The 26,718-nt window shown below is 44.3% G+C and overlaps 1 protein-coding gene across 2 annotated transcripts in view; it reads right to left on the bottom strand.

The window, feature by feature from the left end:
• Window positions 1–21,672, bottom strand: part of Rell1 (RELT-like 1) — a 65,417-nt gene extending 43,745 nt beyond the window's left edge. For both annotated transcript variants that reach the window (XM_013518114.1, XM_005392010.2), the window contains exon 1: window positions 21,455–21,672. In XM_013518114.1, coding sequence (XP_013373568.1) covers window positions 21,455–21,542 — 88 coding nt within the window. In that variant the 5' untranslated portion in view covers window positions 21,543–21,672. The remainder of the gene's footprint in view (window positions 1–21,454) is intronic.
• Between the last annotated feature and the right edge of the window lie 5,046 nt (window positions 21,673–26,718).

Here is a 26,718-nt window from a genome sequence, read left to right as displayed (position 1 = left end):
GGAGCTGTGAGTACAGGTATGCACCACCACAACTGGGTTGGAAGTTATTTCTTAAGGCCACAAACTCCCTGACTGAACACACATCCCTGAGGGCACCAAGGGCTGAACACACAACTGAAGCCCAACCCACCCCAAGCTGCTCCCGGGGAAGAGAGAGACAAGGAGTGCAACTTCGGCTGTTGCCATCTTCCTGCTGCCTCAAACAATGCTTTGCATTCAGGGGACAACAGAAAGCTCATCTGACCAGGCCTAACCCAGACTGGGAGAAGGTCAACTCATCAACCTTGCTCTGGGACACAGGCCGGGAAGCCACAAGCACATCCCTGAGGAAAAGAAAGCTGCGGGGTCCCAGGCACACCCCACGGGGCAGGGGGCAGAAAGGGGTCCTCTAAGGGCTGTAAGGAAGGACAAGACCCAAAGGGCTACAGGGCCTGAAAATCCCTCCAGGACTCTTTTCCTGCTCCTGCCCCTCCCTCCTTCCTCTGCTCCTCCCCGTTTTGCTATCCTCAATGTAGTCAGCTCCAAGATTTTTATAGCTTTAGTGGCCCTAGCTGACTCTTTCAAAGGGGCTAGGTGGCCGGAGGACAGGCGTGGAGACTTTTACTAAAGACCCACCTGTACTGTTCCAATTGCAAACTGTGATCATTCAAGGAACAAATGGAATTCTTAAAACATCACCTGCTTAAAGTGACCTTAAGGAAACTTCAGAAACCTAATATTTGCTTCAGCTTGTTTGGAAAGGGGATATGTTATCAAGAATGCGTTTCTCGGGGATAGAGTTCAGCGGCACAAGTGCCTGCCTGGCAAGCACAAGGTCCTGAGTTTGATTCCCAATACCATTAAAAAAAAAAAAAAAAAGAATGGGTTTCTACTTTAAAGCAACTGTAATAGCAGCATTGGCTGAGGGTTTGCTATGTCTGAGGATGTTCCAGATGTTCACAGTTGGTCTCATTTCCACAACATCGTAAGGAAGCTTCTCTCATTGCCCCATCTCCGGATGAGGAAAACGAGGCACAAAGGGTTCAGTAATAAGCCCTATTGTGTAGCTGGACAGGAGCAAACTAGGCAATGGGACTCAGGACCCACACTCACAGTAGAGCATAAGAGCAGAGCTGGCCTTATATCTTAGTTACTTTTCTCTCATTGCTGAGACAAAATACCCAATACTCAAAGTTATAGGAGGAAGAGTTTATTTGGCTCACAGTTTGTAGAGGTTTTGGTCTATAATTGGCTGGCTCCAAGGGACGGTGGCCTGGCAGAGGAGAAACAGATCATGGCGGGCAGAAGGTAGCAAAGCAACAACCAAGAGACGACTACGGCTCTTTCTATCCCTTATATCTTATCCAGACTACTCAGGGCGGGTAGCACTCACACCCTTAATCCTAGTGCCCTTGATCCTAACATTGCACCATGAATTGATCCTAGCACCAGTTACTCTAGATCCAGCACCTCTGAAAAGTCCCACCTATGACCACATGAGGCTTTGGAAGAACATCTAGACACAAGCCACAACACCTTAGTTTTTATTGAGTGGCACACCAGAGAGCTGGCCTGCAGCCCAGGTTTACCTATGCCCATCCCAGTGCCCTAAAATGCTAGAAGGCTGCCTCCCTCCAAATGGCCCTGTCATATATGGTTAACAATGAACTCCACATGCATCTTCCTTTAATGCAAAAATCATCTGCATGAAAAATTATCAAAGTTAGCTACAATTAGATGAAATCTGTACTGACTTCATATTTTAAAAATCGCATTAGCACAAAATTTTCCAATATTAATTTTAACTGCAACATAGCCAAATGATCACTCAGTCTAAAATGTGGTTCATACTTTCATAACTGTCACAAAGAAAACAGTGAAAGGAAGACACTTTTTTTATCCACCAAAAGGCGTCTCATTCACGTATGTGTGTGTTCACATTCTTGCTCGCAAACCACTGCACTTGGATGTCATGAGAGTTGCCACAAACATAGGTTCTACCAGCAGAATTAATTACATGGAATCTGAAAATCTTTTAGGAAGGAAAGAAGAAAGGAAGGGAGAAAGGGAAGGAGGGAAGAAAAAAGAGGCTGGCAGGAAAAAGAGAGGGAAGGAGGAGAGAGGGAGGGAAAAGAGGAAAGAAAATTTTCAATCATACATGTTAGAGACACGTTGTATAAAATATAAAACTTCCCGTCCCAATGGCAAGACGCTTTTCAATGCACTGTCACACTGGGTTTATTTGGGACCCCTAACCCCAAGGATGGTTGATGACATCCTCATGTTGCAAATAAACCAGAGGCCTAGCATGACATTACTGCACTGGGTAGAGACAGAGAAATGACTCCTGCAGAAAAACTAACACTCAGCCCTACTGTCATCTTTCTGGCCACTCATGACAAGAGGATACCACCCAGCCATACTGTGGTCACAGTCAGCAAAGATAAATGGGACATGGAACTCAAAGGGGAACTTTGATTCAAATCCAATACCTCTGTGTCCCCAAGCAGAGGGAAGGGTGTCCTATCCTGGCACCTCTGACCCCGATCACCAAGGGCACCCTAGACACCTGCAACATGGCACCTGTGGGAGCAGAGAGAGGGCCCCTCAGCCATCGGTGGAGTGTCCACTGTCACTCTAATGACAAATGGTTTTGTTCAGCTCCTACTTGGGTTAAGATAGAACATCCAGTGAACTTACACCCAACCTGCCAAATATCAACCACTTCCCAAAGCATAAATGAGTAGATTCTCCTTGGGAGTGGACACATGACATGGCCCACAGCCTCACACACCTGTCGAGCAGGCCCTTTCAGAAAGATGGCAGTGCTGCATACCACTCTGCTCTTGTGCTCCACAAACCCACAAAGGCCCAGTTTGCAAAGACTCAAAGGGAGGCTACAAATAGCAGCACATTCCTAAACCCAGCTTTGGGAATTGGCCCTCAGCTCAATTTTCACAGGACTCTATCTCATTTCCATCTGCCAGATACCTAAGGGGACACTAAATCCAACCTTAAGTAACCTCACCAAAGGCCACTGCCCACTTTCCAGAGCTCTGCAATTTACAGCAGATCTGTTCATGTACATTCCTTGCAAGAGGCCAAGCAAGCACTCAGTTAGAAATTATTTAAACTAGGGGAGGAAGGTCAAGAAGCAAGTGCCAGGACAAAACCATCAAACAGGAAGCAGAAGACAGGCCCACATGGGCTGTTTCCTGCAGAAGCAGAAGCAGCCAGGCCAGCGGGTGTTCCTTCAGGAATGATCAGATCCCCAGGAACTTAGAGGGAGCCAGTGTGGAGGACCAAGCCCTGGGGAGCCCTGGAGGGCTTGGGAAGCCAGCCAAACCATTTCCAGAGCCCAGGCAACCATGTGGGAAAACCAGGAAGGGGCAGAGCTAAGCTGAGCAACTGGAGCTGAGAAAGGCTGCAGAAGGCAAACTGGGTCCAAGACCCCCACTATGGAATGTTGAGGAGTTTTGATTTCCAAATTCCAGGCCTCTGAAATGCTCAGCTACTCTACCATCAACTACTAAGAGCAACTAAACTTTACTGAGTGTTTACTGCCCCACCCCCACCCCAGAACTGGAGACTGAACTCAGGACCTTCACACTGACATACATCCTAAGCCCTTTCCCAGAAAAAATATTTATTTATTTATTCATTCATTCAATCATTCATTCATTTATTTAGAAACAGTTGTAAGTTGACCAGGCTGGGCTCAAACTCGCATTCCTCCTGCCTCAGCCTCCCACAGTGCTACAATAACAGGTCTGCCCACCACACCCGGCTCATTATCTATTTTTTTAAATCTCCACCATTCTGAATAGGGATTATTTATTACATGTAAACCTATCTTAGAACTGGAGACAATAAAGGACAGTCACCCATGCGACTGGGGAGTGGCTGGGTCGAAATTTCAACCGAGGTCTGCTGCAGGCAGGGCCCAGATCTGAGCCAAGGCTGCTTCCTGAGAAGAAAAGCAGCAGCTTTTTCTGGGCTGCACTACGTTCAACTTGCCTCCCAGCTGTGCGACCGCAGGCAGGCTGATGAACTTCTCTGTGCCTTGGTTTCCCTATCTATAAAGTGAACTGTTGCTGAGTATTAAATGAGATTAATTTGGGCTCATCCAAGTTCTCAGTAGAGAGTAAATGCTCAGTGATTGCAGTGATGTTAGCTAGGATTGCTGTGATGATTACTATTATCAGTGGTAATTATTATCAGTATAAAGCAGCTGCTGTCCACACAAAACTTCCAACTCAGCTGGGGACCTAGAGTCAAATACACAGGAAGAAAGCATGGGCCACAGAAGCTGGCAGGAGGAGGTGGTGCAGAATCCTTAAGCCCGCAAGGTAAGGCACTTGCAAGCAGAACCAGAACCTCAGTGGTGAGGGCCCCAACCCCCAACATTCCCACACGCCAGCCAAGAGCTTTGCTTCCTTCCAGGAACAGGAAGCCAATAACGATTAAGCAGAAAGCTACAAAAGTCCTACACAGAGGGTTTTCCAATTAGTCACAGGTTAAAACAGGTGGTGTTCTGGCAAGACAGACACGTGGTCTGCCTTCTGAGAATCTAGGAACTGGGAAGTGAAGGAGAATAACCAAGGAGCCTCAAGGTCCTGTCCTCGCTGAAGTCCCCTGTGTAAAACCCCCATGACTGCCGTGGAGACAGTGCAAAGGACAAAAGGGAAAAGGAGAGGAAGTAAACAGAGTATCAGGAAAGATGAACATGGAAAAGATTAAAGAGGAGCAATAAAGAAAACTCCAGACATAGAGCAGCTGACGGTAAGGTGGAGAAATGAATGTGAAAATCATGAGCACGAAACTCAGTTCTGCAAATCAGTAGTCATCATCTAGACACAGAAAAAATGTTATGAGTAACAGTCACACACTGATGCATATTTTTACAGTTACTATTCCAAGTACTTCACAGACAGCAACTCATTTAACCCTTAGAGTAGGTACCACTGTAACCTCCGGTTCTCAGGTCCTTGTTTTGGGGCAGCTAAGACTGAAGCCAACCAAACAGCAAGCAGCAAGCAGTGGGGAATGGCCAAATGCGTGTTTATTGGAAGAAATGAAAGGAAAGCTCTCTGCTATCGGGAGGGGTTCCACAAGGCAGACACCAAAGATGTTTAAGTCCTTTGGCCTCTTCCTGTTTTCAGGACCAGTGAAGGTGACAAAGCAAGGATGCTCCTGGTTGCAGGTGGACTCTTGACCTCCACAATGCAAGCTGCTTCATTTGCATCTCACTTCCTCCGAGGTCTCTCCCATCTGTTTAAGGACCTGTTTTTTGACTCTTGCATCCCTTTAGGCCCTCATGGTCAGTTGCTAAACTTAACTATCCACCCATCTGGTCTGGTATGTTAACTCACTTAAGCCCTGACCTTTATTTTACTTTAGGTTAACTATTGAGGAACAGTGCCCTACCTGCCTGACTTCCCCTATTTCCTTGCTTCACTATTATTTTCAATCCCATTTTACACATGTAAAAACTATGCACAGAGAGATCAAGTAACTTACACCAGGCACACAGCAAGTAACAAAGGTCAGATTGTTATCCAGGCAGCTGGCTCCAGAGATCCAGAGCCCCAGAGTCCCATGCCTGATTACCTCAACCACTAAAATTCCATGGAATCCAATTACCCATAGTTCATCTATACTATAGGGAATATGGTGTTCCTGTACTTGGGAAAGAGCCCCAAAGCTCTACAGGCAATCATTATACAACTAACCCAGTAATAAATCTGCAGTAACAGAATAGTTTTTCCTAGCAAATTTCCTAACAGGAAAAGAGAGTGCATCTAAAATTTATGTCTTTTCCAAGAAAATGTATCTATTTTTAGTTAGAAAAAAAAAAAAAAAAAAAAAACAATTCTTTTATTTAAAAAATCCTGCTGTCATTTAGAAGAAGTAAAATTTAAATGCCTAACCTGCATGAAACTCTGTGGAAACTGCTTTACTTCTCAGAAATCCTAAATTTCCCTTTGATTCTTAAAATAGAAACAATTTATAAAAGATTTACCATATCCCACTTTGTCCAAAACAGTATCAACTGTTATGAAAAATGTTAAGTGAAAAAACACATGCAAAGTAATAATCAGTGATATTAGGAACCCAAGTTTTATCAGGAAAACAAAAAAGATACCAAAACCTTTACAGTGGTTATCTCTGAGTAGTGGGATTAGAATTATTTTTATTTTCTTTTCAGTGTGCTTTATATTTTCATATTTTCCCTTATTTTAATTAAGCACAGAACAATCACAAAAATATTTTCTGAAAGCAGAGGGTGATCTATACATAGGAAAAAGTAGCTTGTTAGACAGTACCTCCCCATAAAGCCAGTATTTATCTCTGGTGAGTGGAACACGGAAGTTATCTTTCTACTTTTCCACTTCTTAAATTTTCAAAAATATGTTAATATTAATCAGTACAGTTGGGACTTGAGTACAGATAACAAAGTCAATAAAGAGCCTTTGTTACTGTTAGGTTGAGAAACTGTCATTGCTGTAGGTCAAAACTAGCTGAATGACTGCAAAATTACACGATTCACCCTAATAGTAATAGTAATGCTGTAGAGATCAACCAGAATACAGTACTGGAAATCTCTTTGTAAGGGGAACGCCTAAAATTACAATCCAAAACATTAACATACTGACATTTCCACTCACTGAAGGCAGAGACAACACTATGAAACCTTTGGTCTATACCATAGGAAACAAGAGTCAAAGGAAACCATATAATTTTATGACTTTCACTTTATGATACTGTGAAACACAATAAAAACACACCACACACTAAGGCATTGGCCTGATCTTTTTTTTTCCTACTGATTTTCTTTAAATGCTTTTGAACTTCTTTCTAAATAGAAAACAAGTATAATTTCAGAGATTACTCCAGGCACAATATTTCAAAAATTATGAATTAGTTATTCCCAACGAGGAAAGCCTGATGGCTTCATTTCTCTTATACCTACTTCTCTAACACCAACTGGGTGTCCTGCAGTTCAGTCCAACTCCAACACTAACTCCTGAGAGCTAAGGGTTGACTTACAGGTAAAGGACTCAGTCACACAGGATGACCGCCCACTTCAGACACCAACCTCAAACAGCATCTCCAGGACAACCTAGCTGATGCAAATTTGGGGGCTTCCCATGATTCCCCCTCCCCCCACTTTCAGTAATCACTAGAATGACTCAGAGAACTCAGGAGTGCACTATATTTTATGAGCACAGATTTATTATAAAGGATACAACTCTGAAACAGCCAAATGGAAAGACGTTGGGGGCAAAAGATAAAGGGCCTACTATGGAGGGAAAAGGACAGTGCTTTCTTCCAGATGCACCTCCTCCCAATACATCCTGTGATGACCACCCAGAAGATCCTGCAGCCTCTGAGTTTGAGTTTTCATGATTCTCTGTCACACAGGTAAGAGTGACTGGGCCACTGACCTGACCACTGGTGTCTGAACCCAACCTTCCCCAGGTCAGAGGCTGGGATGAAGCTCCACCCTGTAGTCACACGGTTGGTTCCTAGGCAATCAGTCCCACCCTAAAGCTATGTAGGAGCCCCACCAAGAGTCACTTTACTGGCATAAACTTAAGTACAGCCCAAATGGGGCTTATTATAAATAACAAAAGACGTTCCTACTATGTAATAAACTCTAAGGATTTTAAGAGTTCTGTGCCAGAAATCGGGGACAGAGACAAAACATATATATTTTTATGACACCACACTGACTCAAAGTCAAGAGTCTTTCCTTATTAATATTTCAAGATGCAGCACTGAACTAGCATGTAAAGGTCAACCATTCTATCATATGGGTCAAGCAAAAGAATTTTCTTTCCTCTCTCAAGTCTCTTCCCAATCCTACCCATCCTGAGACACCAGGTCCACAGTCTGCGTAACTACTATTTTCATAATACGGAAGAACAAGGTACCTGAATTTCACAGTGGTTATTTCTCCTCACCTAAAAGCTATTCAGTCATATGCTAAGACACTGAGAGATTAAGAAATCAACTCCCAGAAGGTGAAGAAATGGAGCCTAGAACCAAGCAGGGAGTCATAAATCATTCCCAGGCTCATCTGTGTGTTTTATTTGCAGACATCAATCACCCTAACACTGACAGCTCTCCAGCTCCAGAAAGAGTGAACTTGACCAACAGTAGGTCTAAAAAATGAAACTATCCTATAGTCTTCAAAAATAAATGCTTAGAACAGGGTGTACAACTATAAACCCAGTACTGTGGAAAGCTGAGGCAGGAGGATCACAAGTTCAAGCTCAGCCTAGGCAATTTACTGACTAACCCCAGCACCGTGAGAGGCTGAGGCAGGAGGACTACAAATTTGAGCTCAGCTTAGGAAACTTACTGACTTAGCAAAGGCCTGTCTCTAAATAAAAACATAGGCGCACGGGGAGCCACGGGCAGGGAGCGCGCCGGCCTTCCGAATGGCAGGCTCCCTGCCTTGTAGGCGCCCGGAAGAAGGGACCCAGGTGCACAGGGAGCCACGGGCAGGGAGCACCCGTCTTCTGGCTGGCTCGCTCCCTGCCTCGTAGGGGCCCGGAAGGAGGGCCTCCGGTGCACAGGGAGCCATGGGCAGGGAGCACTGGTCTCCCGACTGGCTGGCTCCCTGCCTCGTAGTCTCCCGGAAGGAGGGGCCCAGGCGCACAGGGAGCCACAGGCGGGGAGCACCAGTCTTCGGGCTGGCTCATTCCCTGCCTCGGCGCCCGGAGGAGGGCCTCCAGCACATGGGGAGCCACAGGCGGGGAGTGCCGGTCTTCCGACCGGCTCGCTCCCTGCCTCGTAGGCGCCCAGAAGGAGGGGCCCAGGCACACGGGGAGCCACAAGCGGGGAGCACCAGCCTTCTGGCTGGCTTGCTCCCTGCTTCATAGGCGCCCAGAAGGAGGGCCTCCGGCACACAGGGAGCCACGGGTGGGGAGCGCCAGTCTTCAGGCTGGCTTGCTCCCTGCCTCGTAGGCACCCGGAAGGAGGGCCCCCAGTGCAGGGGGAGCCACAGGCGGGCAGCGCTGTTGCGCTCCAGACCTCAGGCCAGCCGCCACCGCTCAGTTGAGAACAACCATGACACAGAGAAACAATGATACAATTGGCCCACCATGTACCGGCTGCAGATGCCCAACCACGGACGTGTGTGAATCATTCAAACATGGAGAAGCCCCTGGGAATACATGCCATGCAACGGGTCACTCTTGCTCCTGCCATTGAGAACCAGAAAGGTACAGAGTCAGTGGAGGAGCAGCTGCTGAACAAGGACTCAGAGAACATGAGAATGCAGACTAAGCCCACGGAGTCAGAGGTCCAGTGGACTGGGGTCATGAGAGCCGCTCGGAAGCTGTAAACCAGGAGGACCTTGCACAATACCTGCGGAGACTCCCTGGAAGCCATTCTTCCCCTGACAGTACAAGCTGTGGTGGAGCTCCGGAGAAGTCTGCAGCAGGACTCCTGCTGCCTGTGCTGACAGTTGGGGAGAGGACACTAACTGGTTGTGGGGTCCCAATGTGATGGGAGGCTGGAGAAAAAACACTACAAAAAATGGCTTTCACCCTAGATGGCTCACTTGATTTTTGACAACCTTTAGGCTGTAACTACTTGTTAGATCCTTCTTGCGTATCTCTGTCTTCCTGAGAAACCACTTTGAAGATACCAGCATGTATTACAGCAGCCATTGATATTTTCCTACCAATCTATCCATAACTCTGCAATGTTTGTACTGTTCCTATCCTATTTCGTAAATGGATGCATGTCTATTATTATGTGTTTCTTACAACAACCATTGAGAAAAGTTAATGGTTATTCAATAGGTCACTCATGTATAGCTCTATTTATTTTCTTTAGAAGCCACTTTGAAGATACCAAAGTATAGTACAACAACTATTGATAATCTCCTACCTCTTTTGTCTGTAACTCCATTATTTGTCTACTTGTTTTCCTGAGAAACTATCCTGTAGATAACAATATGTAAAACAATAACCATGGATAATTTCCTACTACTTTGTCTGTAATTTGGTAAGCCCCCCTATTATTATATTATCCTTCTTTTACTCTTTAAAATAAAAAAAAGAAAATACTAATAAGGTTTTTAAAATAAATAAATAAAAACTTAAATGGAAGAAAAAAAAGGTTTCAGATGCAGTGCAAAGGCCCTGGGTTTAATCCCCAATACAGAGAGAAGGAGAGAGACAGAGCGAGAATATCAAGCAAGCAAGCAAGAAAGAAAAAGAAAGAGGGAGGGAAAGGAAAGAAAGGAAAGCAAGAAAGAAAGGGTGTCTATAACAGCTCAGGACCCAGTAGTCATGCTGATTTTGTGTAATTTCAAAGGACTTACTCCAACTGAAGACAAATATATAATTTGCTAATTCCTACCATTAATGAACATTTCTTGGCTTTCATACCATTAATAAGACCATATACACTGCACTCACTTCCTGGGTCTCATTTCCCAGCCCTCCTTAAACTGGAAACAACTGTTTCTATCTATTTATCTTTAAATTGCACAAAACTTATTATATTGAATTGTTCATATTTGTGTTACTTACAAAGGACTATATTATTCATTTATCCACCAGCAATGTATACAGAACAAAACAAGTATTATTTGCTTGTTTCTTCTCTTTCTCTCTCTCTTCCTCTCCCTCCCTCCCTCTCTGGTTACATAGGGTCCTGTGGGAAACTTAGGTCCAGTTCAGCTCGGCACCTGCGGCTCCAGTCACAGGACCGTGTCTGAGGGCCTCTTCTGGTCCTCGGTCCTCCCATCCACAACCCATCCTCAGTCCACACTGCCTGCACAACACGGCGAAGAATGTCAGGTGCTCCATAGCTGAGCCTCAGCATCCCCTATGGAGTCTCCTCTCACACAGCTTTCACTAAGGAACTCCTGTCCCCACCTGATCTGCTCTGACTTCCCTACTCCCATCTCTGTGCAGCACAGAAACTAAATGTGTTTTTCATCTGACATACCTACACGATACCTAGCCTAACCTCACATAAGGGAAACTTCATTTTTAAATTAACCACGCACTGTAGGTAAGGAATATCTACAAGTTTTGCCTGTGAGACTAAGGAAAGATACTGACTTGGCAACTGTGCATAGGATGTAAGCTTCCCCCTCAGAACCAGTTTCCTGGCTCTATCATCAGTTTTCGGCACTGGCCAAAGCCTGTGTTGTTCTGCGGTTGTTTTGTGGTGTGTCCTTAACAGAGGGGGAGGGAAGGGAAAGAACTGAGGAAGCAATAAAAGCATTCAGGCCACACAAGTACATAGCACAAACTCGTGAAGAAAAGTAAAGGAATGCTGCTCAGTAGCCATCTGCCACCCTGCCAAGGCCAGGAAATTCCAGCCTGCCATTTTTTATAATGTGGCTAATTCACATGATTGTGTCAGAGACTTGTGGCTAACAGGCCCATTAATGACCGAAAATTAGTGCTCCCAAGTTATACTGTAAAATAAAAGACCTAAGAAATTCTTCAAAGTTCCACCCTTTAAAGGAATCTCAAAAAACCACTTGATGTTTGTGTATAATATAGGTAAAGAAGGCTTGGCATGTTACCAGTACTGAAAGAAAGTTTTTGTTGGTTTGCTTGCCTTTAGCTCTACCTATCATGTGACGTGCTATATAGTTTCTTTATAAATCTTTAACCACTCAGATAAACTTACCTGGTTAAGAAGGTCAGTGGCAAAATTGTCTACTTCCTCTTTTTAGGAACTGAAAGCCATTTATCCTTCTAGTCCCTACTATGCCTTTTTTTTTTTTTAAAGCCTTTCTAAGTCTAATGACATATAAATTGAATCACCCTCCTTTAAATATTTACTCTAAAAGCAAGTGGAGGGGTAGGGATACAGCTCAGTGGCACAGAACCTGCCTGGCAAGCACGAAGTCCTGAGTTAAATTTCCAGTAGCAAATAAATACATATATACATACATAAAAGCAAGTGGATGGTTCCTGATGAATTCCTAAGATAATGTCTTGGTTACTTTTCTCTCATTGCTGAGACAAAATACCTGACACCCAAAATTAAGGAAGGAAAGGTTTATTTAGCTTACAGTTTGTAAGGTTTCAGTACATACTTGGCGGGCTCCAAGGCACGGTGGCACATGGCAGAAGGCAACAGTTCATGGGAGCTGAAGACAGCAAAAGCAGCAAGAGCAAAAGGGAGGAGTGGTGACAAGCAGCTTCTTTCTCTCCCTTACATATGCAAACTAACCGCCCCAGGGTAGATGCAGCTCTCACACCCATAATCCCAGCACTGGATCATGGATCAATCATAAACACTAAAAGCCTGCCCCATGACTGCATGACGCTTTGGGGGGACATCCGGACACAAACCATAACAGATAACCACCCAATTCCCACTAAAAACAACAATCCATATTCAATTCATTAAGATGCCTTGATTTGCTCTTTAAGTAGATGAAACTATAGTTAGAAAGTGAGACAAAGTAAATCTAAGACTTTCCTTCTACCAGTGACACAGAGCACAGATTTGAGAACAATATCTGCCTAGCTTTGGCCTCCTCAATGTGAATTGAGCAAAAACTCTCACTTCTGTTCATCTTTGTTCTTCTGTCTCAGTTTCCTTGCTTCTAAAACACAGAGAATATGGCCATTTACTCTTCACAGTGGTTACAGAAATTAAATTTGAGCAAGGAACCAAATACTGGAGCACACCTCATCTACTCAGCTGCCTCAAGGTATGCCAGTTAGACAAACACACACAGTGTCAACACACGCATGCAATTAAGGATTAACAGATGCAACATGTATTCATAGACCCAACATGTGTGTTCACAGGAGGCGACAGTCAGTAGGAATACAATAGAAGTATTTCCAGGACATGTCACCCTTAACCTCAGCTTGAAGTATGAGCAAAGGACAAGGTAAGGACAGTCCAAGAAGTTGAGAGGGAATTCTGGCTAAGAGGACAAAACCCACTTCCTTCTTCCACCTTTTCTTCCAGCTCTCCTGCTCATATTTGATACTTGGCCAGCATCACTGGGAAATACAAGGGAAAAGCCAATTCTGCAGCCCATCCCAGACCCACATACAGCCTCAGCCTCTCTGGGGCAGGGCCTGTGACCTGTGCCTTGGCAACCAGCCTTCCAGCAGAGCTCCTGCACACTCAGGTTTAGGAACCACTGCTGCTGCTTTATTTGCTTACTCCTGTGTTTCTCTGTTGCCAATAACACAGACTGGGTAACTTATAAAGAAAAAAGAGGTTTACTTAGTTCATGGTTCAGGAGTTTTAAGGCCTGGTGATGGCCTTCTTGTGAGTGACAAGAAGGCACAGGATGTCACATGCCAAGGGAAGGAGTACATGCGTGCCTAAGCACACAAGTCCGTGTGTGTGTGTGTGTGTGTGTGTGTGTGTGTGTGTGTCCCATCCTCACGTTTCTCTTCCTCTTTACATGAAGCCATCAGTATTTAATCATAAAGGCTCCACCCTGATGACCTTATATGATCCTAATCACTTCCCCAAAGCCCCACCTCTAAATGCCATAGTCAGATAAAGCTTCTACCTTCTCAATACCCACAAGAGAGGTTAAATTTCAGCACATGAACCCCTGGGGACACATTCACATCATGTCCAAACCACGGCCCATCCTCTCTCCCATGACAACTAGTTCTTTGCATCTGGCTAACTACTATAGCTTTGCATGTGTAAATTTAAACTGATTTTCTCCAGAAAGCTTGCCCAACCTGTACTAGATTCTTGTTTTTCCACCCATGTGCCACCCCCAGCTCTGGGTTAGGTACTCTGGCTGTGTGCCATACATACTTACTGAGGTGCTAGTGACACTCTATCATTAAAGAGTGGTTACGGTTTGAACGCGTCTCCCAAAGTCCATAAGTTGGAAATTCAACCCCCAAATTCAAATGTTAATGGTGTATAGAGGGGGTACTCTTTGAGAGGAAAGAGCTGGGATTAGATGACATCATGAGGGTAAGGCAACCATTATGACATTAGTGGTTTTATAAGAAGAAGTGAGATTTGAGCTGTGGAGGGGGATGGAGCTCAGTGTTAGAGCACCTGGCCCACACATATGAGCCCTTGATTGGCTCTCCAGCACCACAAAAAACAGCAGTAAGAAACCTCAGCTGGGACACTAGCTGTTTCCACCCTGTGATGTCCTATGCCATGTCACAATGCAACAAGAAGGTCCTCGCCAGATGTCAAGTAGCTGTTAGCACCATCCTCTTGGACGTCCCAGTCTCTGGAACCATGAATAAATACACTTCTATTATTTCCAAATTACTCAGCTAGAGTATATTATTGTAGCAACAGAAAATGAACTAAGGTACCTATGAGACAAATGGTTTAGAATGTAATAAGCTTCTCTGTATTAGGACTAGGATATACACATAATTCACAAATGCACTTGAAGCTCTGGTGGTAGAAACACGATTCAACTTTATTTATTTCTAAAGAGCTTCATAAATGGAGGTTGGTTTTAGAAATCTCTGCATTGAAGTTCACTAAGACTTCCTCTCAATATCTTCATTAAGACAGCACTTTTTTTTTTGTTATAACAGTTCTTTTTTTCTATGTGGGCAAATTTTTCTGCCTTCAGAACAATACAGCCCATGAAGGCTGGCAGATAAAAGAGCCCCTTGCCTTCAAGGGAAAGGAAGGAGCTTATAGCTAAGATGTGGGGGGTGAATACTGGAAAGAATAACTTCACATTATTGTAAAGAAAAAGCCCTGGGCCAAGAGTTACAATACCTGGATTCTAGCTCTGGCTTCCTTCCTTCCTTCGGTTTCAAATATCTACTCTATGCTGGGTCCCATGCTTGGATCTACTGTGTGAATGAGACATATACAGTCTCCCCCAGTGGCTGGCTCCTCGTGGGCTAAGCTACACCAGATTCCACAAGCCACTGAACCTTTGGGGGCTCAATTTCTCCATCTGCAATGGAAAGACATTAATAACAAGATAACCATCAAAGTCCCCTTTGAACTCCAAAGCTGGCTAAGAACAATACAATTCCGGTCATGAGTCAGCCAAAATCATTCTGTTCTTCTCAGGTCCTGCTCCAATTCGGATCCAAAGAGCTAGGAAACCAGACACATGAATGTGAAGCCCAAGAAAACTTGCAAAAGCAGAAAAGCTGGGTGCACTTCAATGGAGAGCCAGCCTGAAGGGAAAGGGAAAGTACCACATGGAATCAAGCAGATTGCTATGTCAGTATCCTCACCTGCTGAGTACGCTTTGACATTGTCAAGGTCCTTTCCAGTCTTAATACTACAGACTTCTGCTTTCTCATCACGAGAGGCTACTTCACCACAGCACTCACCAGTGAGCAATAAGAAGATGCCCGAGAGCCAGTCAGACCCCAGAGAACCAAAATGCACACTGATTTGATAACTGCATCCTAGGAACTGCCACAATTTTGTGACTACACCTACAGATCGGTCAGCTAGAAATAAACCAATAGCTGAATCTCCCAAAGTTCTTCCAAAAGACAGTGTCATGTTCTACCTTGATAAAGGCAAGGGCTTCACTTCTTTCTTCTTCCTGTCCTTCCATGCCTGACTTTGACAGCCAATGCTCTGTCCCACAAATCCCCTTCCTCCCCCAGCCCCTTCTCCTCCTGCCTAGGGCTTTGGGTGCCCAACACAGCTTCTTCAATGTCCACTCTGCCCTTTCTACAACACCAGCACCCAGTTCTCAAGATCTACAGGGACAGGAGCTGCCTCAGGTAGTGGCAGAGGACCAGAAAGGAGATCTCTGGAGCAGCTAGGAACTGTCTTATCCTTCAGCTATAAAAGGTAAGTGTTTGGTTAAGAACAAATAATAATTATACACCTTGTAGGCACTTACTACGTATACCAAGCACGCACTTATTTTATCTCATGTGACTGTGACAATAACCCCATGAAGCAACATGAACATATCCTCTCCACATCCCCAACAAGGCAGTACTAGCTTACCTGTTATAATAATTGTAAGTAGGCACTTTTATTAGTAGAATGCAGCTGCACACAGGAACATACAAAGAAAGCCTGAAGAAGGGGTTTAGGGGAAGTGGCACAGAAAACAGGAAATCCCAGGCTGGTGAATTGTCACTTCTTTATATCCTGGGACAGTGCCAAAGGAGCAAAGGCAGGCCGAGGGCCTTGGGGAACTCCAAGTGGGAATGGAAAAATGAGGTACCCTGAGTTCAACACATTAGGCAAAAGGATTCTCAAGCAAGGTATGGGTTCCACCCATCCCACCCTCCAGAAAGTCCCTTGGGTAGATTCAGTTTCCTTCTCTTACAAAGAAAGCTGTGTCCGTAACTGGCAGAGAAAGGCGAGGAAGAAATTCAGCCCAACCTCTCCATCTCCCCATCAAGGTTCCATTACAATGGGCATTCATCCCTAAAGTCGCTCAGAACAAATGAAAACTCAGCTTGTCCAGGTATCCTTATTTTATTCTATTCCACATTAGAGTATCAGGATAGCACTTCTTTTCCTGAAGCTCTGTGCATTTAAGGAGATGTTGTCTTCAAAGGATATCTGTCTATTTTAGAAAATCTTCACAGGATTTTTGCTGCTTTAAAAATGCATCAGATCTTTGCTGCTGCTCAACACGATATTTACATTTAGACCCCAAAAAACGCAAACAGGTGCATCAAAAGGAAGAAACGCAGGACCATAATTCCTTATCTGAAAAGCTGAAGGTCAGATGTGCTTTAAAATTCAGGTTTTATGATTCTAGAAAGGGAGTGCAAGCATTTAACAGTTATCACGTAGCACTCAGAAGTCAAATTTAGTAATAGTACTGCAGCAAAACATATGAATACTCAAACTGAGGTAAATATGTACTCTACAATCACACATGGATTTAGCTTATGTTTTACCAACAACAGAGTATACCAAAGGCCTACAAAAAATGTTTTCAAAGTTTTTTGCATTTGAAATTTTTTCATAAAGAATTATAGACATTTAAAAGTGGCTCAGATGCTACAGAAAATATCAGCCCATGAATAAACAAATATATACAAAACTAAACAATCATGGTACCAACACTTGCCTAACAAATTAACAAATATGTTTTTCAGAAAAAAAACACAGTATGAAATGTGAGTCTGTCAGACTACTGCAGTAAGAACATAAACTGAGCCAACCTCCACACCAACAGTGGAATCATCGAAGGCCTCGATGTGAATGTCCTGAACTCCAAGTTGCTTTTTCAGGACCTCACTTCCAATACTTAATTTAGACAAAGCCTTATGCACACAGGTATGCACTGAAACAGCCATCCGAAAAACTCATTTAAAAATAATTACTAACAATTGGAACCTCCTAAAAAGGTGCAAATGTGGTAAAATACAGTGATCCTATATAATGGAATATTATGCAGCCATTTTTTGTGTGTATGAGGGAATTAAGGAAACTTCACACATAAGGTTAGCAGGACAAGACGCAATAAGATTGTCCTGCATTATGATTCTGTCCCAGTGAAAGGTGCACGTCAAAAGACCAGAACATTAGGTTAACAACAGCAAGTCATCAGAGTAATGGGCCCAAAGATGATTCTCTCTCCCTTTTGTCATAAACTTTAAATCCTTGGAGGAAGGAGAAATTCCAAAAATTCCTAGACCACCACATTTCAGCTGAGGAGGAACAAATGAGAAAAGGAGGCTGGACAGCAGCAAGCTCAGGAACCTGAGGTATCATGAGGTATCATGCTGGGCTTTTAGAAAATGAAAATGAACCTATCTTTGCAAAGCCACCACCTCTAGAAATTGAGGGGAGGGGCTGGGGATTTAGCTCAGCGGCACAGCGCCTGCCTGGCAAGCGCAAGGTCGTGAGTTCAATTCCCGGTACCGAAAGAGAAAAAGAAAAAAAAACCTCCATGGAAATTGGAGGGAAATAACTTAAAGAATATGCAACCTATATATTTTATTTTTTAACTAATTTACTTTTTGTTATTTGTTGAATAGTTTAAGTGACATTATGATATAAATCAAGCCTAAGGGACACTTTGAGATAGAAATACAGTCAAGAAAAAATATCTGCATACAGAATATACAGCGATCACAGCTCGTTGGGTCCTCACTGGCAGCCAGGAAGATAGAGAAGGACAGAAGTCAGCAGGATGCCATGTCAAGGTAGGGAAATGGAGGCAGGGTCTCCTCTGGCTTTTGACTGCAAGTCTAGGGCTCTGATTAAAGCACAGTGCTCTTTCCACTGTATCATGTCACCCCGCCACTTCTGAGTCTCTACAAGTACCTCAGAATAAACGAAATTTTCTTATGAGAAAAAATGATTTAGTAATAATAAGGATGGGGTTCAGTATTGAACAACCCTAAATCAGTGTCAAACACAGCTTCCACAGCTGGGCGACTTTTTTCAATTTAACTTCTCAGAGACTTAACTTCCTTCATCTGTAAACACAGGAACGAAACTGTACAGCTTACAGGGTCCCTAGGCCAGTGGCTACCGCACAATAAATAATAGTAAAAAGTGAATTTCTTCTTACAAAAAGAATAAAGTTTCTACAAACTATTAACTGCAAATTCAAAGTTTAGCCCTTGTAAGCCAGACCAGATTCATTATTCTACTGGCTTTCAGCAGCCCACCAAACCTTTATCAATAACTGAATACATGCTTTAAAATATTACGACTCACTTAAAATAAGGGCTTTAACTAACAACAACTCCAATCATTCTGTCAATTTTAAATCATTTACTTATGTTGTCTCAATATGTAATTAGACTTCTACATCACAGCCAAACAACTCTTTCAAAAGTAATGATGAAATTTTTCTTTCTATCACCTGGAACCGAGGTCATACTTATTGAAATCCAGCCCCTTCAAACTCCCAAATAATTTTCTGGATTCATTTCTTCGGGGGAGGGGCAGGGAGGAGTTACACAAAGGAGAGAAATGGATGGGAACTTTTCAAATATTTCATTTCTTCTTTAACTTAAATTTGAACATGGAACCCCAAACTCCAACGACTGCTTTTTCAAACAGTCCATCCCCTGACTATGGATTATGTGGATATACACCTGGGCAGCTACCTGTCAAAAGGAGAATGCAGAATTTAATAAAACTTATCTTTAGGATCTAAATGAGGAGTCAGGAGGCTGGATGGAAGCCCACAGAACCCAAGGATTATATACTCCTCATCTCATCAGCACTTGGACCATTTCCACCCCTTCTTTACTCAAGGGCCGTGCTCATTGTCTGTTAGAAAAACAGTAAGCCTAAAGGGTCACTAACCAGAGAACTTAACATAGACAAGTCAAGATGTGGAAAATCGTCCCTTGCAGTACTCGTGGTACACTGTTCTCAATGCTGCTGCCGTGAAACAAGTCTGAGACCCTTCCACTAGGAAGGAAGGAAGGAAGGAAGGAAGGAAGGAAGGAAGGAAGGAAGGAAGGAAGGGACCCTGCCACTACCCATTGTACAGCTGTATGTCCTTCTTTACAACTTTTAACTAACCACATACTTCTAATTTAATGATATCTTAAACTATCTTAGATTCTCAGCCACATTGCCAAGGTTAATTTACGTTCAGTTTCTTCTGGGCATCAGTAGGGCTCAGCGGAAAAAGAATGAACTTTAGAATCAAGCAGGATGGGTTATCCCTGATAAACATATAAAGATACACACATACCTCTCCTAATGGTTCTGCTTACTGATACAATACTTATATGGTGGTGGGCCTCAGCTGCCCCGCTGAAAATGAATACTTCATAGGGTTACAAGGGTAAAGTTTTAAAAAATATATAAAGTGCCTAATCCAAAGTCCAGTGGGTAGCAGGCTCTCAATATCACTTCCCATCTTTCTTCCTACTTTTCATCTCTGATTCCAAGATCAGACATTGACTGTTAAGATACACTGACAAGTTTTACTTTGTGTCCTTCTTTTGTAGATGCTTCATTCCTCTTAAGCATTAACTTTTATCAAAAAGGTTATCGTGCAATTACGTAAGAGGTCTCTTCAATCACAGTGCATCCTCAGGCCTAAATGTTGCTCGGAGATCCAGGGAAATACAAACCCAGGCCAGGGATGGATTCTCCTGCTGATGGCCGATTACATGCATTGTGGGCTGAATTTTTAAAAATTTTACTCCACAGTTAAACTCTTTTTTCTCAATTCTGGAGCAACTGATTCTAACCTTGTGAGCACAGTCTACAATCTCACGTCCAATTTCAACCTATTTGACCCTAATTATGTACCTATACACCCCAATATTTAAACAGGGGATGAAAATCAAAACCTCTCCTTCAATAAAATATGTCCATTGTTGCCACTTCCCCGGGACGGATGGCTGAAGGAAATATGGGTCTGCTAATAAAGGCTCAGGAGACATTTATCCAGTCTGCTCCCTTCCTAACCCATTCTGGTTCCTATAAAAAAGCAAGGGCCACATTTGATAAGCCAGTTTAAAAGCTGTAAGTGACTGGAATGTTCTCAGGAGGGAAGAGCAGAATATGTATTCTACGGAGGAGATAATCGTTGTTGGGAGCTTTCCAGCGGCTTATTATTTGGACCTGAGAAGGAGCCACCCCTGAAGGCAAGCTTGGAAAGGCTTGCTGACGTAAAACTCCAGGCTGTGGAAACCCCAAATGGCCAAGAAGGTTTAAGTTTATTTTTTAAAAAACTATTGCTACGAGATGGTAATTAGGAGGAGGAACGACAGTAAGGAATCCCTGGTGTCTGTAGTGATAAACACCAGAGTGTGAGGCAGGAGTTCGGTAAAAGCTACACCTGCTCTTGAGAGATTTCAGTTAAAAACTCCGACTCAAAGTTCATCGTTGGGTACAAGACTTTAGCATCTCTGCTAGTGGCTTCCCGTCCTGACCACAGATTTCTTCTGTGCTGACAGGATCTGACACAAGAGAAGAAAAATCAAATGTAAGTTTATGAGTGCCTGCCTTTTCTCCAAGCTTAATGTATCCAGCATACAAGGGATGGGAAGAAATCTGAAATCCCTGACCTGTTGCAAGAATCCATCAACCAATAAAATAAATGAAAACTTGGAAAGATAATGGAACTCTTCAAGCTTTTAAGACTTTAAAAAAACAAACAAACAAACAAACGAGAGGGGCGATGGGGTGGGGAGGAACGCGGGGACAGCACCCAGGCCCGTGTCACGATCTTCCGCGCTCTGGGTCTTTGAGGACCAGGGCGACAGGAAAAGATTCCCTGGGGTTCGGAAGAGCCTGGCTCTGGAGCAGTCACACCCGGGGAAGGCGACACCAAGCAGGGCTCCTACTCTCCGAAAGGCTCCGAGTTGGGGGGACACAGGTCCTCAGCAGAGGCCCGGGGAAGGGAAGGCGGGAAGGGAGGGACGACAGCCGCTACCACGCGCCGCGCCCCGCCCGACCGCCCTGGATAGCCTGATGTTCGGCGCCCGGGTCCCGCAGCTGCACCGGGACTCAGACAGCTCGGGGCGCAGTGGGGACCCCGCGCTGCCCGCCTTCCCCGCGCCTGGGATCCCGCTGAAAACCGGGCACTCACCCGAGGCCGCCAGCGGGGAACTCACGACGCCTCCCACGAAGACCGCACCGGCGAGGACAGCAGAACCCCGGATCCCTCGCGGAGCCATCGCCCAGTCCCTTCGCCCAGCTTCCTGCGAGCAGCGTCCCCCGTTCCGGCCGGCGGCAGAGCTCCGCAGCCGGCGGGCTGGCGGGCGGATCTAGCGGCTGAGTTGCGCTGGACCCCCGCGCCGCCCCAAGCCCGCCCCGCCGTGGCCCCACCCCTTCCCCCGCCCACCAGGGCTCGGCACCGCCCCTTCCCACCGCCCGGAGGGACCCCTTGCAAGGCCCCGCCCACTTCAGCCCGGCCCCACCTCTCCCTGTCTTTCCCTCTTCATCTCCAAACACAGAAGCCTCTAGGATTAAGCGACCGCCCCGCCCCTCATGCCCCGCCCGATCTCTTCTCGCCCTGCTCTCATCTCCGCCTACAAGGCACCTCTCCCACAAGGCCCCGCCCACCTGGCCGGGCTCCGCCTCTCCTTGTGTCCCTGCTTCCGCTCCAAACCCAGCAGCTGCGCGGGCTACGGGACGGCCCCGCCCTTTTCCCCGCCCACCACAGCCGGGCCCCGCCTCTTGCCTCGCCCGCTTCCTTTCCAAACCCCGCCTGACCCTCAGCTGCCGGCCTAAGCGGGAGCCGCGGGCGGTGGCGGATGTGCTGCGGCTCGTCTTCGTGGGTTCTGGGACTGGGCAGCGTGGGAAGAGAAAGAGGGTTTTTGTTTTTTTAATCGTGTGCTGCATCTTGCAAATTCTCCCTCAAAGTAGCCCTTCAAAGTCTCCAGTCGCTTATTATCTCCTTACAGCCTTACAGTAGCTCTGTGAGGTATTATCTCCATTCCACAGCCCAGGAAGTAAACCCACGTTGTCTGGACCACCGTGATCTTTGTAATTAGCTCGCTGTCATTGCACTCGCTCATTGCTGTGTCCTCAGCGCCTGGGTCAGGGAGAGCACACCCGAAGAGATCAAAAGTCTTTTTCTGAAGTGGAAGCACGCAAGCATTGATTGGATTGGGAGTCTCTCTCAGTGATTCCCTGTTCACTGGCCCTTAGAGACTCCGCAAACAGGGCCATCCTACCTGCGCTTGAGAACCGTGGGCCTCCCCTGAGTAAAAGCTTAATGTGGGCCAGCAAGAAGGGTCTGGATGGAGACTGGCGGGTTTTCACAATGGGCGTCTTCCTGGGACTGGCTGATAGCCTTTAATTATTCATCCCTTTACTAGACCCTCCCTGCAGTCTGTTAAACTGTCACAAACATTTGCACTGATGTGAGCCTTACCAGTGACAGAAGGTCGGGACACTACAGGAGGCTGAGGGTGGAGGAGGGAACCCTTGCCCTTTGAAGCTAAGAGCAGTCCTGCCCCTCCTGTGCCCAGTTGGTGGCACATCCTGTAGTCCGGCAGGCTTCTCAGGCAGCCCTTCCCACTGTCCTATCAACCTAAAAACTGACTGTGAATGCAAAAAAAAGAGGTCCTTGTGGGTTCCTACCTAAAAAGGAGAGAAAATCCCAGGCCTAGAAATTAAACTATAAATTATTAATTGTAAATAAAACCAGCTACATAATTTGCAGTGCCCAGTGAAAAATGAAGAAGCAGGAATTTTCATTTAAACATCATTCACCATTTCAGCAGCAGAGCATTAAACAAATTCGGAAGCCCTTTGAACATGCAAAACTCCTAAACATGGTCACACTGCCAGTAAAGGTAGTCCTGGCTTGGGAACTATAACAAAATGGTTGTGTGAGGTTGTCTGTTCAAAGTATGAAGTATCACTTGAAAATTGAATAATGTTTTACATAGTGATTGAACTTACTATTTAAAAAGAATAATTTTTAACAACATATTTGAGTTGGATGCTTGCTTACAGCCCTACAGGAATAAAAATGCAATCCAGTCATTTAAATTGCAAGAAAATGTTGTTAATCATCTCCTAAGTTCTTGCTTTTCCTGATGAGTGATCCTGACAGCTCATATTTAGGATGAGCCAGGCCTGGAGCCTGAAACTCTAGGTATTTCCCCTCCCAGACTCTCCTCCTTGATGTAGATATCCTACTTTTACATAAACCCATAGTCATGTATCTGAACAGCTTGCCTAAGAAAGTCGGGGAAGAAAGGAGAAAGGAAAGAAAGAATGAAAATCAAGTTTAATTTATTTTCCAGGTCCTTAACTCTACAAATTTGTTTATATGAAAAAACAATCCACAAATGCATATCTAAAAGCCTGCTACTTTATTTTAAAAGACTCCTATGTGGTAGGAGTTCCCTTCCATATTATGAAGGCAATATCATATTTCTGCTGATGAAATATAGCTGACATTGCACAACTAAGTGTTCTCATTTCTTAAGAAATAAGATTAAAAGTAGATATCATAACAGTAGCTCTTATTTATTCATCCCTTAGACTTAGACCAGTCCTATGGTATTTTTCCTGTGTTCTTTCACCAAATCTTCATAAAGATGTTATATTTGAGAAAGTATTGTTAATGATATTCACTTCAAAGCTAAGGAGACTCCGATTTGAGAGAGTATGGCATTTAGGTGAGTCACACAGCTGCTCGCTGGCATTGCCAGTATGCAAATCCAGAATTTGCTCTCTGTAGGCCTGAGCTTGCAACCTCCATGTGTACAGAGGTGAAATGCAGAAAACTAATCCATCAGCTCCTCTCTTCCAGTATGAAGTCTCCTTCCACCCAAGTACTACCCAGACCTTGTGCTTGGCTTCAGAGATCAAGTGCGTTCAAGGTGGTGTGGCTACAGATCAACATCTCTTTCTCTTATTCTGTGATCATACCCTAGCCCAGCCTTTTTGAACTCTGTTCTGACAATAACTTTCATGCTTTTCCTTCAAGGAGAATAACTTATTCAATTTAGGAATGCATTATAAATCAGACTGCCTGGGCTTAAACTCACAAACCTATACAATGTGCTGTCTTTTGTGGATTTTGTTGATTTGTTTTCCCCAGTTTGTCTGAAAATTCATCATTTCCCTTAGTAGAAATCTTTCCTGTTTTCCTCTGTATAACTAAGGTGGTAATTTTCAGCACCATCATTTAAGTGTATAAGACTCCTCTGGCTGGTATTTACTCCAATTAATGTTGAACTAACACAGAAGGCTGTTATTGAATTTCTTTTTCTGTGAATTAGATATTGTCATCTAGCCTTTTGAGAGGTTATACCTACGGGATATGCTTACAATTCTTTAAAAGGTATGTCTGCAAGGAATAAAATAGTGTTTTATAAAATCTAGGGCTACTTTGATCTGACAAGTACCTAGTGTGTTGCTAGTAGTAGACTGAAAGTAGCAGGTTAAAGAAAAAGATTACTGTAAGTTTAATAAAAGATGATAAATTTCTTATAGAAATTTTAAATGTACCTGGATGAAAGGAAACAGCTACATAGTGAAATAGAAATGATTAATTGCTGGGACTGGAGGTGTAGCTCAGTGGTAGAGCAATGCCTTGTGTTCAGTCCCCAGCACAGCAGAAGAGAGAGAGACAGGGACAGAGAGAGAGACAGAGAGAAAGTTAATGGTCCAGGGTCCAGGGGACAGAGCCCTGCTAATGACTTCCTCACTCTGTGACTCTCCAAGTTTCCCTTGGGTTCGTCTTCTTACTCATAAAATTCGGAGAAGGGGAGGTAAACAGAATAATTTCTAAAGGTTCCTATCCAGCCTTAAGATTCTATACTGTAATAAATAACCAAATAAGATGGTCCAAAAGTCAGGCATTCTCAACACAGTGGACCTTCTTGGTTAAGTAACTCTGTTGTGGAGGGATGTTGTGTGCACTGCAGGATACTGAGTTGCATCCTTGGCCTTTATCAACTAAATGCCAGTCACACCCTGTTCCATTTGGGACAACCAAAAATGTCTCCTGATAGTATCAAGTGTCCCAGGTGACAGATGCAAAATCACTGCAGTGTGAGAACCACTGCGCTAAGGAGTTCCAAGAAGGACTGTAACAGGAAGCTCTGACAAAAGCTTCACAGAGCAGGTATAACTTGAACTTGAGGCTCAAAGGAAGTACAGAACTGAGACTGGTAGAGAGACGAGGGAAGTATAAGAGCAACATATGTGAAAGAGTTAGCAGGATGAATGGAGCACAGTCATTCATGTGTAAGAGGGAGAGACCAGGGCGGCAGTAACTGTGGGTACTAGCTGATATAGTTATAATAGTTGATAAAAGGACAATGGGGAGTTTCAAATGCACAGACAATTGTCATACATTATAATAAATAGCTATCATCAAAATAGGTTGGGGGAAAACTACTCCCATTGTTCAGATATTTTGCATTCTAAATCAGGAAGCCTCAGATAAGAAATCCTAATTTTGCCAAATTGTTCCGTATAAGGCGGAGGAATATGATCCTCAGTAATGGTGTCCTTCAGCTCTATCCACTTCCCTGGATCACCACACTGAGTTGTTTCACAGGTACACAGTCACCTCACAAGTAAGCGACTCAGGTTATTTGTCGCCGGAGCTTCAAAGGGTGGACATAGCATTGCTATTGCTCTCAGTAAAGACCAAGAAAGAATTACAATAAGGAGTCCCGTGGCTTAGGACCATTATAATCCACAAATGCATCTATCAGTGGATAAATTCTGCAAGGTGTCTGTTTCAGAAAGCCTCCTTTGGGTTGCAGTCAACATAAACATAAACACTAGTTCAATGAATAGTAAATGTGTTATAGTATTATGTAAAGGTACAGCATTCACAGATATGAAAAGCCGAGGCCTCCACAGCTGCTTCCTGCCCACTCCCCACTAGGCATGGCCTCCATAGATTGGCTAAGGACTGGTTTCCTTTGATTTAGGAGAACGTGAGGCTGGCCAGCCAGGAACTCTACGTATGATGGCTCTTCACTCTAGAGAGAGACATTGGACATGATCCTCCCATCAACTGATAAATTCTGTATGAAGGAGTATTACAGAAGTCAACAGAATGAAGAGTTTTCCGAAGAAAGAGATGATTGTCAGTGTCAGGTACATAGTAAAATAAGGACTGAAAAGTTATCTAGCAAGTCAGAGAATAGGGAGATTTGCAGAACATTATTAAAGGGTATTAGTGGTGGAGGCCAAAGGGTGGTGGATGAGGAAGGGAAAATTGTAGTAGAGTTCTTTTTCTAGAGGTGTGGCTGAGGGAAAAGAAATGGAGAACTCGAGGGGCCCCTGGGCTCAAGAAAATGTTTTTATGCAATCAGATTTTATGGGACAACTGGAAAGTACATACAGAGAAATATGTGGAGAAATCAGAGA

The sequence above is a fragment of the Chinchilla lanigera genome, unplaced genomic scaffold (genome assembly GCF_000276665.1).
Source record: "Chinchilla lanigera isolate Chin_1 unplaced genomic scaffold, ChiLan1.0 scaffold00042, whole genome shotgun sequence".
Classification (NCBI taxonomy): Eukaryota; Metazoa; Chordata; class Mammalia; order Rodentia; family Chinchillidae; genus Chinchilla; species Chinchilla lanigera.
The sequence above is the reverse complement of the archived record's forward strand: the minus strand, read 5'-3'. Positions and strand labels throughout refer to the sequence as shown.